This window comes from Salvelinus namaycush, chromosome 12 (assembly GCF_016432855.1).
Source record: "Salvelinus namaycush isolate Seneca chromosome 12, SaNama_1.0, whole genome shotgun sequence".
Taxonomy (NCBI): domain Eukaryota; kingdom Metazoa; phylum Chordata; class Actinopteri; order Salmoniformes; family Salmonidae; genus Salvelinus; species Salvelinus namaycush.
In genome coordinates, this window is record NC_052318.1 from 35,820,049 (window position 1) to 35,835,201 (window position 15,153).

General features: G+C 45.3%; 1 protein-coding gene across 1 annotated transcript in view; it reads left to right on the top strand.

Moving 5' to 3' along the window:
* LOC120056569 (stAR-related lipid transfer protein 13-like) overlaps positions 1-12,783 on the top strand; it is a 28,003-nt gene extending 15,220 nt beyond the window's left edge. The window contains exons 5-13 of the mRNA XM_039004755.1: positions 2,314-2,487; positions 7,600-7,759; positions 7,992-8,190; positions 9,122-9,332; positions 9,835-9,949; positions 10,298-10,519; positions 11,720-11,937; positions 12,184-12,360; positions 12,666-12,783. Coding sequence (XP_038860683.1) covers positions 2,314-2,487; positions 7,600-7,759; positions 7,992-8,190; positions 9,122-9,332; positions 9,835-9,949; positions 10,298-10,519; positions 11,720-11,937; positions 12,184-12,360; positions 12,666-12,783 — 1,594 coding nt within the window. The remainder of the gene's footprint in view (positions 1-2,313; positions 2,488-7,599; positions 7,760-7,991; positions 8,191-9,121; positions 9,333-9,834; positions 9,950-10,297; positions 10,520-11,719; positions 11,938-12,183; positions 12,361-12,665) is intronic.
* The last annotated feature ends 2,370 nt before the right edge of the window (positions 12,784-15,153 follow it).

A 15,153-nucleotide genomic window follows, 5' to 3' on the forward strand; every position in this document is an offset into this window, starting at 1 on the left:
CAGTTGTTGCTAACAAGGAGACACACACCCCCTCCTCTGAGCTTCCCCGACGCAGCCGTTCTGTCCTGCCGAAGTATAGAAAAGACAGCTAGATTTACACTGAGTGTACAAAACATTAAGGACACCCTCCTAATATTGAGATATTGAGTTGACCCCCCCCCCCCCCCACACGGTGGACCATTCTTGAAACACACGGGAAATTATTGAGCGTGAAAAAGCCAGCAGCATTGCAGTTTTTGACACAAACTGGTGTTTCCTACCATACCCTGTTGAAAGTCACTTAAATATTTTGTCTTGCCCATTCACCCTCTGAATGGCACACATACACAATCCATGTATCAATTGTCTCAAGGCTTAGAAATCCTTCTTCAACCTGTCTCCTCCCCTTCATCTACACTGATTTGAAGTGAATTTAACAAGTGACATTAATAAGAGATCATATCTTTCACGTGGTTTCACCTGGTTTGTCTATGAAATTGAAAAAGCAGGTGTCCTTAATATACCATGTCCTTGTTCAACCACGACTCTGAGAAACATAGGATTTTACAGTTCTTCAGATCACATTGATAGTCTCGAACGGAGCTCATCCAGTTTATTCTCCAGTGATTGCACATTTGCCAATAGAACGGAGGGTAGAGGCGATTTATCCTCTATCCGATGTAGTCTCGCCAGGTCTTCCACACGTCAGCCTCTATAGCGCCGTCTCCTCCTTCGAGTGTCAGGGATTTGGGCCTGGTCCGCGATAATCAATGTCTTTTAACCGACTCATTGAAGTAGATGTTCTCGTCCAAATAGAGGTTAATGATAGCTGTTCTGATGTCCAGAAGCTATTTTCGGTCATAGGAAAAGATGGCGGAAACATTATGTACAAAAGAAGTTAAGATAAGCGCAAAAACATACTCAAAATTGCACAATTGGTCAGGAGCCTGTAAAACGTCCGTCATTCCCTCCGGTGCCATCAGCATAATGCAACAGGAACCAGGAATCGTCAGACCAGGCAATGTTTTTCCACTCCTCAATTGCCCAGTGTGTCACATCTGCTCCTGCTGCACTCTCTGGTCTTCGTCCTGTGTCTTCTTGACCTGCACGTACTATCCATGTACACTCTCTCTCTCTCCCTCTCCCTCTCTGTGTGATTGTGTGGTTGGAGACAGGTGTGCTGGAGTCAGAGTAGATCCCTACCAGTTGCAACTTGTTCCATAATGAAGACCTCTACAAATACTCAGTCCTGCCACTTCCGCTCTGCCAGATTGTAATCTCTGCTCATTACCGCTCTGTCGCTGGCTCCTGTTCCACATCTCACCACCCAACTACCTTGCTCTGGATTTTACTCACCACCACTACCTTGGATTCCCCTCAGGACCTGTTTACCCTGTTCTACTCAGCTAATTCCAACCTCAGTCTCCATGTCTGGTTTTTCTGCAACTCATCCGAGCTTACCCGGATCTGCACTCCATATCTCCCTGTGTAACAATGAATATTTGGTTTATTCATCCCTGTTTCCTCATCTGAGTCTGCTCTTGTGTTCCCCTGTGTCGCTCTGCTTAACACAGTGTTGGTGATCGCGTGCCCAATGGAGCCGCTTCTTCTTGTTTTTAGCTAATACGAGTGGTACCCAGTGTGGTCGTCTGCTGCAATAGCCCATCTATGACCAGGACCGACGAGTTGTGCGTTCCGAGATGCAGTTCTACACACCACTGTTGTACTGTATGTTTGTGCCCCACCTGTTCACTTGCACAATTCTTGCCATTCTCCTTCGACCTGTCATCAAGAGCTGCTTTCGCCCACTGGACTGCCGCTGATTGAATGTTTTTTGTTTGTCACACCATTCTCGGTAAAAGCTAGACACTGTCATGCGTGAAAAGCTCAGGAGGCTACATGTTTCTGATATACCGGAACCGGCGCGCCTAGCGCTGATGATCATGCCTCACTCAAAGTCACTTAGGTCACTCATTTTCAATCGAACAGTAACTGAATGCCTCGATGCCTGCTTTATATAGCAAGCCACGACCATGTGACTCACTGTCTGCAGGAGCGAACCATTTTTGTGAACGGGGTGGTGTACCTAATAAACTGGTCACTGAGTGTACATTATTATACACATTATGTTATAAACATGAAGATAACATGTTCAGGTTCATCCATATTTTTACAACATTTTAAATAGCTCTTGAAGTTTAGACAGAGTATAATAGTAAAGACACATGAATGAAACAATTTAACCGTCTCTAAGAAATACCACAAATGGATGCTCATAGCATCTCTATCGATCAACATTCACCTTTATTCCCATTACATTTCCCCTCTCTCTAGGAAGCTAAGGTGGTATAGTTTCCAGAACTCTCACAGGCCGAGCCTGACTTCAGCCTCCCAGGAGATTAACCGCCAGTCAGCCGCTCAGCTCAACCTGCTGCAGAAGTTCTCTCTGCTCCGGCTCACTGCTATCATGGAGAAGTACTGCGAACCCAACAAACATGGCTGGAGCTGGTGAGTGGAGGGCCCTTGGGAACTGGAGAGTGGAGACTGAAATTGAGATAAAGGCCAATACGTAGGGAAGTGCACTCTATTATACTGACCTTTGATATGCATTTAACCAGGGAATGAAAGGTTCATTTCAAGAGATTCATGTTTCCAATTACTCAGAAGCAAGTATTGCTTTGTTTGTGGTCAGGATGTTGCTTTTTAAAATTAATTGTATTCATTGTTCCATATGGCAAGGCCTTTGATCTACATGTCTGCAGCTAATGTATAGGATTATAACAGTTACATCTGCTTTTCATAAAGATGGCTGTTAAAAAGTTTGATTTGAACAATTTCACAATCGTCTCTCGTTCAGGCTCTTATTTCCTATTCGGATGACTCATGCTTCTCCAAAATAAATCACATTTTCCTACATAAAGAAACTAGGTAGCCTGGCGGGTAGGAGCGTTGGGCCAGTAACCACAAGGTTACTGGATCGAATCCCTGAGCTGACAAGGTAAAAAATCTGTCATTCTGCCCCTGAACAAGGCACTTAACCCACTGTTCCCCAGGCGCAGATGATGTGGATGTCGATTAAGGCAGCCACCCACACCTCTCTGATTCAAATGCGGAAGACACATTTAAGTTGAATGCATTCAGTTGAACAACTGACTAGGTATCCCCCTTTTCTTTGCAATGGCCATTTTAGGACACGCTCAGTTGTCAGCAGTGAATTAGCAGGTTTTATTCTCCATACTAAAAGGTTCCAACTTTAATGTATCTCCCCTCTTGTACTGTCACCCAATTAAGCTTCTTCCCTCAGCTGAAAAAGCATTATGTGAATATTCAACAGACAAAATGGAAACCGTTAGACCAAACAGTTTTCATATAAAAAAAGACAGATGTCCAGGGAAAATATCTAATGTTACCTGTGGTCAGTGTAACGGTAGTCCTCCTCCTCTTCAACCGAAGAGGAGGAGTAGTGATTGAACCAAGGCGCAGCGTTTTGGAATGACATGATTTAATTAGGACAACGAAAACACGAACTTGACTATAAACTAACAAAACAACAAAACGGAGTAGACAAACCTGGACATGTGAACTTACATAAAACGCAGAACTCACGAACAGGAAAATGACTACACAAAAGACCGAACTCCCAAACAAACCGAACAGTCCCGTATGGTGCGACAAACACTGACACAGGAGACAACCACCCACAACGAACACTGTGAAACAACCTACCTAAATATGACTCTCAATTAGAGGAATGCCAAACACCTGCCTCTAAGAGCCATACCAGGCAACCCTAAACCAACATAGAAACAGACAACATAGAATGCCCACCCAAACTCACGTCCTGACCAACTAACACATACAACAAACTAACAGAAATAGGTCAGGAACGTGACATAACCCCCCCCATAAGGTGCGAACTCCGGGCGCACCAGCACAAAGTCTAGGGGAGGGTCTGGGTGGGCATCTGACCACGGTGGTGGCTCAGGCTCAGGGCGAGGTCCCCACCCCACCATAGTCAATCCCAGCTTACATCTCCCCCTACAAATGACCACCCTCATCTTACACCCACTAAATCTTTTAGGTAACATCGACACAAGGGGCAGCACCGGGATAGAGGGATAGCTCAGGACAGAGGGATAGCTCAGGACAGAGGGATAGCTCAGGATAGAGAGGTAGCTCAGGATAGAGAGGTAGCTCAGGATAGAGAGGTAGCTCAGGATAGAGGGGCAACTCCGGACTGAAAGGCAGCTCCGGACAGAGAGACAGCTCTGGACTGAGGGGCAGTTCTGGATAAATAGCCGCTCTGGGCTGAGGGACAGCTCATGACTGGCTGACGACTCTGGACGCTCATGGCTGGCTGACGGCTCTGGACGCTCATGGCTGGCTGACGGCTCTGGACGCTCATGGCTGGCTGACGGCTCTGGACGCTCATGGCTGGCTGACGGCTCTGGACGCTCATGGCTGGCTGACGGCTCTGGACGCTCATGGCTGGCTGACGGCTCTGGACGCTCATGGCTGGCTGACGGCTCTGGACGCTCATGGCTGGCTGACGGCTCTGGACGCTCATGGCTGGCTGACGGCTCTGGACGCTCATGGCTGGCTGACGGCTCTGGACGCTCATGGCTCGCTGACGGCTCTGGCAGATCCTGTCTGGTTGGCGGCTCTGGCAGATCCTGTCTGGTTGGCGGCTCTGGCAGATCCTGTCTGGTTGGCGGCTCTGGCAGATCCTGTCTGGTTGGCGGCTCTGGCAGATCCTGACTGACGAATGGCTCTAGCGGCTCCTGACTGACTAACGGCTCTGACGGCTCGGGACAGACGGGCGGCTCTAATGGCTCGGGACAGACGGATGGCTCAGACGGCGCTGGGGAGACGGATGGCTCAGATGGCGCTACGGAGACGGATGGCTCAGATGGCGCTGCGGAGACGGATGGCTCAGACTGATCCTGTCTGGCGGAAGGCTTTGGCTGCTCCTGTCTGGCGGAAGGCTCTGTAGGCTCATGGCAGACGGGCAGTTCATGCGGCGCTTGGCAGACGGACAGTTCAGGCGCCGTTGGGCAGACGGCAGACTCTGGCCGGCTGAGACGCACTGTAGGCCTGGTGCGTGGTGCCGGAACTGGAGGCACCGGACTGGAGACACGCACTTCAAGCCTAGTGCGGGGAGCAGGGACAGGGCACACTGGACTCTCAAAACGTACTATATGCCTGGTGCGTGGTACCGGCACTGGTGGCACCGGGCTGAGTGCACGCACCTCAGGACGAGTACGGGGAGAAGGAACAGTGTGTACAGGGCTCTGGAGACGCACAGGTGGCTTAGTGCGTGGTGCCGGAACTGGAGGCACCGGACTGGAGACACGCACCATAGAGAGAGTGCGTGGAGGAGGAACAGGGCTCTGGAAACGCACTGGAAGCCTGTTGCGTGGTGTAGGCACTGGTGGTACTGGGCTGGGGCGGGGAGGTAGCGCCGGAAATACCGGACCGTGCAGGCGTATTGGCTCCCTTGAGCACTGAGCCTGCCCAACCTTACCTGGCTGAATGCTCCCCGTCGCCCGACCAGTGCGGGGAGGTGGAATAACCCGCACCGGGCTATGTAGGCGAACCGGGGACACCATGCGTAAGGCTGGTGCCATGTAAGCCGGCCCAAGGAGACGTACTGGTGGCCAGATATGTAGAGCCGGCTTCATGGCGCTTGGCTCAATGCTCCATCTAGCCCTACCAGTGCGGGGAGGTGGAATAACCCGCACTGGGCTATGCACACGTACAGGAGACACCGTGCGCTCTACTGCGTAACACGGTGTCTGCCCGTACTCCCGCTCTCCACGGTTAGCCTGGGAAGTGGGCGCAGGTCTCCTACCTGCCCTTGGCCCACTACCTCTTAGCCCCCCCCCCCAAGAAATTTTTGGGTAGTACTCACGGGCTTTTCGGGCTTCCGTGCTAGACGCGTCCCCTCATAACGCCGGTTCCCTTCTCCGGTTGCCTCTGCTCTCCTCAGTGCCTCCAGCTGTTCCCATGGGAGGCGATCCCTTCCAGCCAGGATCTCCTCCCATGTGTAGCAACCTTTACCGTCCAAAACATCCTCCCATGTCCATTCCTCCTTCTTGCGCTGTCCCTTCCTCCGATTACCCCGCTGCTTGGTTCTGGCTTCATTTAGGTGGGTGGTTCTGTAACGGTAGTCCTCCTCCTCTTCAACCGAAGAGGAGGAGTAGTGATTGAACCAAGGCGCAGCGTTTTGGAATGACATGATTTAATTAGGACAACGAAAACACGAACTTGACTATAAACTAACAAAACAACAAAACGGAGTAGACAAACCTGGACATGTGAACTTACATAAAACACAGAACTCACGAACAGGAAAATGACTACACAAAACTCCCAAACAAACCGAACAGTCCCGTATGGTGCGACAAACACTGACACAGGAGACAACCACCCACAACGAACACTGTGAAACAACCTACCTAAATATGACTCTCAATTAGAGGAACGCCAAACACCTGCCTCTAATTAAGAGCCATACCAGGCAACACTAAACCAACATAGAAACAGACAACATAGAATGCCCACCCAAACTCACGTCCTGACCAACTAACACATACAACAAACTAACAGAAATAGGTCAGGAACGTGACAGTCAGGCACGTGCACAGATAGTCTACCTGTGCTTGAGCACCTGCCCCTTGCCCTCCCACTCACCAAGTGCAGTTTTGGGAGGGAATATAGTTTTTTTTGTATACAGTTTTTGTTGTTGTTCTGATCCCACTGCCCGCAAGTCGTTGTCATGTCATCAAGTACGCCACCCCCCGCCCCGGACCCCGTCAGTTGATTGCGCCTGTTGATCTTGCCCTGGAGCTCCCGCATGATCGGTTGCATCTGTTTCCCGGTATACCGGGCGCGCAGGTATCCAAACATGTCTTGAGATGCGTGAGTGTGTGTAGCAAGCTACCTATTTTAAATATCAACAGTACTGCCACAGCTGCAGCAGAACATTTGATTAACACTTGATAACACTTGATTTACATCATCATCAATATTCGTTCTGGTTGGCTGATATGTGCAGCAGAGAGAGGCAGAAAGACATAAAGAGGAGCTGCACCTATGACCCAACTCCCTCCTTTCTTCAGTTGGGAGTTGCACATGTGTGTCAGCAGCAGCCACAGCGGTAGTCGACTTTAGCTAACCACCATATACTAAAATATCCACACAGGCTACTAGCCAGCCAGCCATATATCATGAGTTGAAATATTATGAATATTATATTATTAAGTTATTATTTATGAGCACTGAAGATGAATCACAATCAATAAAAAAGTTATTGAGCTAGCTAACTAGCAGATGTGCATCAATCATCAACATTTATGATCAGCGATAGCCCACCCTTTTTGCCCGATGTCATTCATGTCTTTAGGAGGCAACTAGCTTGATTACAATTTTGGATTGGGGAGTGGGTTGTTGCGGAAATAAATAGGAATATGCAACAAAAAAAATACATCGCTACAGAGGCTGTTAGTATGCTATGAATTTCGAGATATGAATTATTACACGTATTTCAGCTAACAACCTACATGCTGATATCTACATGAAAAGATTGAATCTAATCCCCCTTTTCCTCCGTTTTGGCAGGTCAATTCCTAAGTTTATGAAGAGAAGTAAGGTCCCTCACTACAGGGACAAGCAGGTTTTTGGTGTCCCGCCAATCATCAATGTCCAAAGGAGTGGGCAACCCCTACCCCAGGGCATTCAGCAGGCCATGCGCTACCTCCGCAGCCAATGTCTGGAAAAGGTACATTCACTCTCATCCCCTCAAAGTGATCATATGTTCCCTCATGCTACATTGTGTGTATAACCTTATAACTTTAGTATGTGTTCCACTCTAGATATATTATGTTATTTCCATTGTAGTGAGATTTCATGTACTTGGTGATACATTATATATGATAATGCATTGAAGTTTATGAATTATGCTAATACATCAGTGACATTAATAAAAGTTTTTCTCTACTTTGCCTGTCAAGGTTGGCATTTTCCGTAAGTCTGGGGTGAAGTCTAGGATCCAGACTCTGCGTAAGCTGAATGAAAATTCTCCAGATCATGTGAGCTACCAGGGCCAATCAGCCTACGATGTGGCCGACCTGCTGAAACAGTACTTCAGAGACCTGCCTGAGCCCGTCCTCACCACCAAGCTCACTGATACCTTCCTGCAGATCTACCAGTGTGAGTCAGTGGCTCTAAGTCAGGGAGGGCAACTGGCGGCCTGTGGGCCCCCCCCTTTTGTAGGCCCGTGGATCAATTTACAAAAGCGGCCCCACCGACCCCCCCAAAAAAACGTTACTGTTGAGAGTTAGAATAGTGCAATTTTGAAAGGTAGTTGTGCATCAGTAGTTTTTCTCTTGTTATGTCAGTCACTGAAAGTCACTGGGGACCCTCATGAGGAGTTCACATTTTTTGTAGCCCCAAAGTTGCCCATCCCTGCTCTAAGTGCTCCCCACCCACTCTGGAAAGCACTGAACTCCTGTGTCTACTTACCCCTCAGATTACCCCTCAGCACATAATTCTCAGATTTAAATCATTGACTAGATCGTCTCCTCTGAGAAGTCAATCAGCTTATTGAGAGGCATAATAATGATACAGTACTCTATGATGTCCCCCAGCTAGGATAGAGGTTTTACAAACATGGCATTAAGTCATCGTCTAGATTTGATGTCTGGTTGTAATCTATATGGAATGTCTACTGCTATAATTACCAGGTTCATTCAGATGTCATCAGTTTCTTCATTATCATGCTAAGATCTTAAAACTTAAAAAAATAAAGGAGAGCTGCACACTCTAGGATCTCAGATGCAAAAATTTAATGTCCAACGTTTCAACAGACAAGCTGTCTTCATCAGGGTATAATGACAAACACTGCGGGGTGACTCATTTATATAGTGTCAAAAGACACACACAGGTGTCTGTAATCATGACCGGGTGTGGCCTGATATCATTGGTTAATTCTCATATATTAAAATAGCATCTTAAAATGAACATAACAATTGACGTTCAGACACCAGCTTTGGTCTGTGTTCTCGGTCAAATTACCATCTTACACATCAGAACATCAGAGATTCCAAAGATGGTGATGGTATCTGTCATGTGTATTTTCCAGGTGTCCCTAAGGACATGCGTCTTCAGGCAGCCCAGGCTGCAGTCATCCTGCTGCCTGACGAGAACCGGGAGGTCCTGCAGACCCTGCTCTACTTCCTCAGTGACATCGCTTCTGCTGAGGAGAACCAGATGACAGCTGGGAACCTGGCCGTGTGCCTGGCCCCCTCCATCCTGCACCTCAACGTCTCCAAGAAGGAGGGCACCTCCCCTAGGTATATACTGGTATGCGTGTGTATCATGGCATGTATTGATTTGTTTTGGCGTGTGCTGCATGGCACTTAATGCCTTTGCAGCTGGATCATTGTTTTTAAATGACTCCCAGAGCTCCCTCTGGTGTATTCTCTTGCACTCCTACATCCATCACCATTAGGGAACATGAGTGCTTTAGTGGCTCCGCTATACCCATTCTGATTGATGACTCAAGTCAACATTTTGTACAAACAAAACTACCTAGGACTGACAGTGTTGGACCAGTTGTTTTCCTCTGGGTTAAAGAAATGCCCCAACATTCTGCTTATTATCATCCTCATGGATGTGTCATGTCAAAATGGAGCCCAAACAAAACTACAGAGGTCAGACAGTGTTGGACCATTAATTTTCCTCTTGACTATTTCCTCATCACATGCTGCATATTGACAACATTGTACTGTGATTGAACTCAAAGCTTAGAGGATGACTGTGACGTGTGTTGACAGTGTTCCATCTTTCTGCCAGATTAATCCACCGAAAGGGGGCAGGTGGAAAACCAGACCACAAGGACCTGAGTGAGAACATGGCTGCCAGTCAAGGGCTCAGCCACATGATTGTGGAATGCAAGAAATTATTCCAGGTATTATACAGAATAGTGCATCTACAGTCCTTGAAGTAAATTATCTCTGTTCTGAATAGCATGATCCTTCAGGACAATCAGTCTCTAACAAAAGACCATCCAGCTGCATTGACTATTGTAAAAAAAAATGTGACTGGTTTATTTTTAAGAAAGATTTGTTTTAGAATGACTGAAATAATCATGTTTTCACAGTGTACCGTACATAGAATAAATGTGATATCGGATATGAACTTGATGTACTTTCAGAGGAATTCAGTAGGCTACACTATACATTCATGAAAACCGCTATATACATCTCTGTAATTCATTTAAAAAATAACCCAATTGCCCTCTTATTTGATGTGACAGATCCCTCATGAGATGATGTTGCAGTCGCGGAAGTCCTACGTCGCAGCAGATGCCCAGCCACTCCCTCTCTACGGCCTGGGCCTGAACATGAAGGGCAATCCTGTGGATTACAGAGCCTACCTGGAGGATAACATCCAAGCTGTACTGAGGGAGGCCATAGCAAAGAGCAAAGGATGGCACAGTGCCCCAGGCCCAGAGAACACAGAGCTGACCTACAAGAAGGTACGGCTCAGTGACTCTGCTGCATGCTGGTACTAATGCTGTCTGTTCTCATACAAGAGCAGAATTTACTGCTCAATCATACTAATATTAGTTTTTCCTGCAGGCAGAAGAGCCTCTAGCCTTTTGAGGGTCCTAAGCGAGATTTGGTTGGGGGGGCCCTTCCACCTTACGGGCAAAACATTTTAGTGCATTTCAGTGTTGAAGTTAATTTCCTGCAATTCTACTCATTTTGCCATGGGGTGTAAAGAACATTTTGCAGTTTTAAAACGAATTTCATGCAATTTTACACATTTGTCCATGGGCGGAGAGAAAGTGTTGCAGTTTTTAAGCTAATTTCCTGCAATTCTACACATTTTTCATAAGATATCCGAGTGAGAGTGACTAACAAAATCAATGGGGGCCCCTTGGAGGTCAGGGCTCCTGGGCACATGCCCTGCGTGCCCGGTCGGTAATTTGGTGATGTTTACTACAAGGTTTAGATAGCTGACTAGACTACCTTAGCAATCAAAAAAAATGTAGTTGACATAGGCTAACTGAGTGACTGTCAGTGACTGACATAACGAGTGGAAAACTGCTAATTCACTACCGCATTTCAAAATTGCACCTTGCACCTTGTATTCTTCTTTTCTAACTCTTAACAGTAAGTTGAGACCCTGACTGAGTTCCATTAAAAATAACAACAAATAATAATAATCAGCCCCCTGTACCTCTCTGATTCAGAGAGATTGGGTTAATTGCAGAAGACACATTTCATTTGAAGGCATTCAGTTGTACAACTGACTAGATATCCCCTTTCCCTTTCCATAATAATAATAATAATAATAATAAATAGATGACTATTTATATATATATATTTATGACAATTTTTCAACATCACAAAATATATTAAATATTTTATTTCTAAATGTTTCGGGTTGGGGGCCCCCTAGCGGTCATTCAATCACAGGAGCATGTTTGCCAAATATTTTATTTTGACGAGAAATTGAGTTTGAATTTTGCCCTACATTGTCACGACAGTATGGCCTTCAATCTTTGTATGACTGGAAAATTAATTTACCATTTGGCATAGCTTCTTTTGCTGTTGGAATGAAGTGAATCCTGTCCACTTTGAAGAGTGAAGGCACGTTAGCTAGCTTGTTAAAGCTACAGTATACGGTCCAGTCCTAAACCATAAAATCACAATCCATTTGTTCTCTTCAGGTAGGTGATGGCCATCCCATCCGTCTTTGGAAAGTGACCACAGAGATCGAGGCCCCGCCCCAGACAGTGTTGCACAGAGTTCTACGTGAGCGCCACCTGTGGGATGATGACCTACTACACAGCCGTGTAATCGAGGCTCTAGAGGACAACACAGAGGTGTATCACTTTGTGACAGACAGCATGGCACCTCATCCCGGCAGGGACTTCGTAGTGCTGAGGTACGCATGGCGGACGAGAATAGCTGTTTAATAATTGTCTGTCTTGCCAGGTGCTCTATCCAAGGCCTCATTGGGAGACATGGACTGAAGGGCAGTGGCCAGAGACCAATCAATCTTATGTCTGCCCTTTTCTCAGGGTTAGTCAACATGTTGTTGATTCAGTATGGTGAATTGTTAAATCTTCAGGCTGTTGATTGAAACCAAAGATGACAGCAATGACCCTTGCTGTATTTTTCTCCTGAATAGGCGGTGGTGTAGAGACCTTCCTCGGGGCCTATGTCTGCTAGTGTCCTCCTCTGTGGACCATGACAACGTTCACCTGGAAGCGGGGCTACGGGCAGTGCTGCTAACCTCACGGTTCCTGATTGAGCCCTCTGGGATGGGCCGGTCCAGGCTGACGCACTACTGCAGAGCGGACCTCCGGTAGGAAACCAGCTATGCATTCATTTCTATTGGACACCATGTTTTTTGTGATGATTTAAATGGCTAATTGATGCCTACGCACAACATGTTGACCTCGAGTTCATGCAATTAATTTGCACCTTGCCATTTAAACATAGTCATAATTACCATGAAAAGAATTATGCAACATAGATTTGTTGTGTGAAAGATAATCTAAATGTGAATGCTATTGATATGTCTTTCTGAGTGGGTGAACCTCCGCTGTTATTGAAGTATGTAACTGGATCAGAATGTCTTATTTGCCCTTGTGTTGTCATTTTTTTCAGGGGACGATCACCTGCGTGGTACTGCAAAGTGTTTGGCCATCTCTGTGCAGTGGAAGTTGCTAGGATACGGGGCTCCTTCCCTATGCTCACAGCGAGAGGAACAGAGACAAAGCTTTGAGCTCTGAGATGGCCAGACAGCCCACCTCAGACACGTGCTGCCTACAGCTCACAATTACTCAAATTTAGAGTGCCAATCTGTAGCATTATGTTACATCTACCTGACAAAATCAAGAAACAAGTCTATGCATTAACCTGTCTAGGACTGGGGTGCCGCTAGCGGCACCCCCCCCCCCCACTGAAAAGCCAGGGCGCGAAATTCAAAAAAAATTTTTTTTTTAAATATTTAACTTTCACACATTAACAAGTCCAATACAGCTAATGAAAGATACAGATCGTGTGAATCCAGCCAACATGTCCGATTTTTAAAATGTTTTACAGGGAAGACACAATATGTAAATCTATTAGGTAAACACCTTAGCAAAAGAGACCATTTTTTCTTTGTCCACCAACACCACTAGCTATCACCAATTCGGCTAAACTAAGATATTGATAGCCACTAACCAAGAAAAAACCTCCTCAGATGACAGTCTGATAACATATTTATGGTATAGGATAGGTTTTGTTAGAAAAATGTGAATATTTCAGGTAGATATCATAGTTTACAATTGCACCCACCGTCACAAATCGACTAGAATAAATAGATAGAGCAACGTGTCTTACCTAATTACTAATCATAAAACATTTCGTAAAAATACACAGCATACACTAATCGAAAGACACAGATCCTGTGAATACAGACAATATTTCAGATTTTCTAAGTGTCTTACAGCGAAAACACAATAAATCGTTATATTAGCATACCACATATGCAAACGTTACCCCAGCATTGATTCTAGCCAAAGAGCGCGATAACGTCAACATCGCCAAAAGATATTAATTTTTTCACTAACCTTCTCAGAATTCTTCAGATGACACTCCTGTAACATCATATTACAACATACATATACAGTTTGTTCGAAAATGTGGATATTTAGCCACCAAAATCGTGGTTATACAATGAGAAAAGTAGCCGAGCTGGTCAGAAAATGCCGTGCGCCATATTAGACAGTGATCTAGTCGTATACATAAATACTCATAAACGTGACTAAAAAATATAGGGTGGACAGCGATTGATAGACAATTTAATTCTTAATACAATCGCGGAATTACATTTTTTAAATTATCCTTACTTTTCAATACAGTTTGCGCCAAGCGAAGCTACGTCAAAAAAGATGGCGTCCTAAGCCACTAACATTTTTCGACAGAAACACGATTTATCATAATAAATTGTTCCTACTTTGAGCTGTTCTTCCATCAGAATCTTGGGCAAAGAATCCTTTCTTGGGTCTAATCGTCTTTTGGTCGAAAGCTGTCCTCTTGCCATGCAGAAATGCACATTGCGTTCGGCATGAACTGGAACGGTGCCCAGAGATTCACAGTGGCTCAGAAATAAATGTCCCAAAATCGCACTAAACGGATATAAATTGCTATAAAACGCTTTAAATTAACTACCTTATGATGTTTTTAACTCCTATAACGAGTAAAAATATGACCGGAGAAATATAACAGGCTACACTAATGCTTGGAAAAACAGTAGGTCGGTATCCTCCGCGCGCATGACGCACCTAGAAAAGAGGTCCTACCTACAGGATTTTTTCATTTATAGTGGCTGTGATTGGGCAATCGATACCATTCAAAGCGTCATCACGTAAAGGCATCCAGGGGAAGACGTAAGCAGTGTCCGTATACTCATAGGAATAACAGTGGCCTTAAAACTGACTCCAGAACAGGGGCCAAAATGTGTGAAATCTGACTCCATGTCAGGGAAATTGCTGTAGAATGAGTTCTGTTCCACTTAGAGACAAAATTTCAACGGCTATAGAAACTATAGACTGTTTTCTATCCAATAATAATAATAATATGCATATTGTACGATCAAGAAGTTTGTAGGAAGCCGTTTCAAAAATTACACGATTTCCATAAATAGTGACAACAGCACCCCCTAGCCTTAACAGGTTTAACTCACGATAACATATTCAAAAGTACTCTGAAGTAAATAAAATAGTTTATATATGCAAAATCTATTCCTGTTTGTTCTGTACGCTATGCAATTTGTGATAAATTCACAGAGCTAATGTATTTTACTACTGTGATTCGCTGCGTCTCAAACATAAGAATGGCACCTTACCTTGCTATTTGAATAGCTAAACCCAGTATTGATGATGCAAACATACTTAGATGTTAGAGAGAAAAGGGTTGCTTACTGAGACACCATAGTGGGTGCTAGTGAGCTTTCTTATATTTCCTAGATATCGGACAGACACTTCAAAAACGTATTCCTTATGATATATTTTTTTGACTCTCTGTTTTGCCATTTATTTGTGTGTTACTCAATGTATTTCTATGGGTTATAGTAGTAAAGGCCAAATTCAATATTTTATTAAAAAAA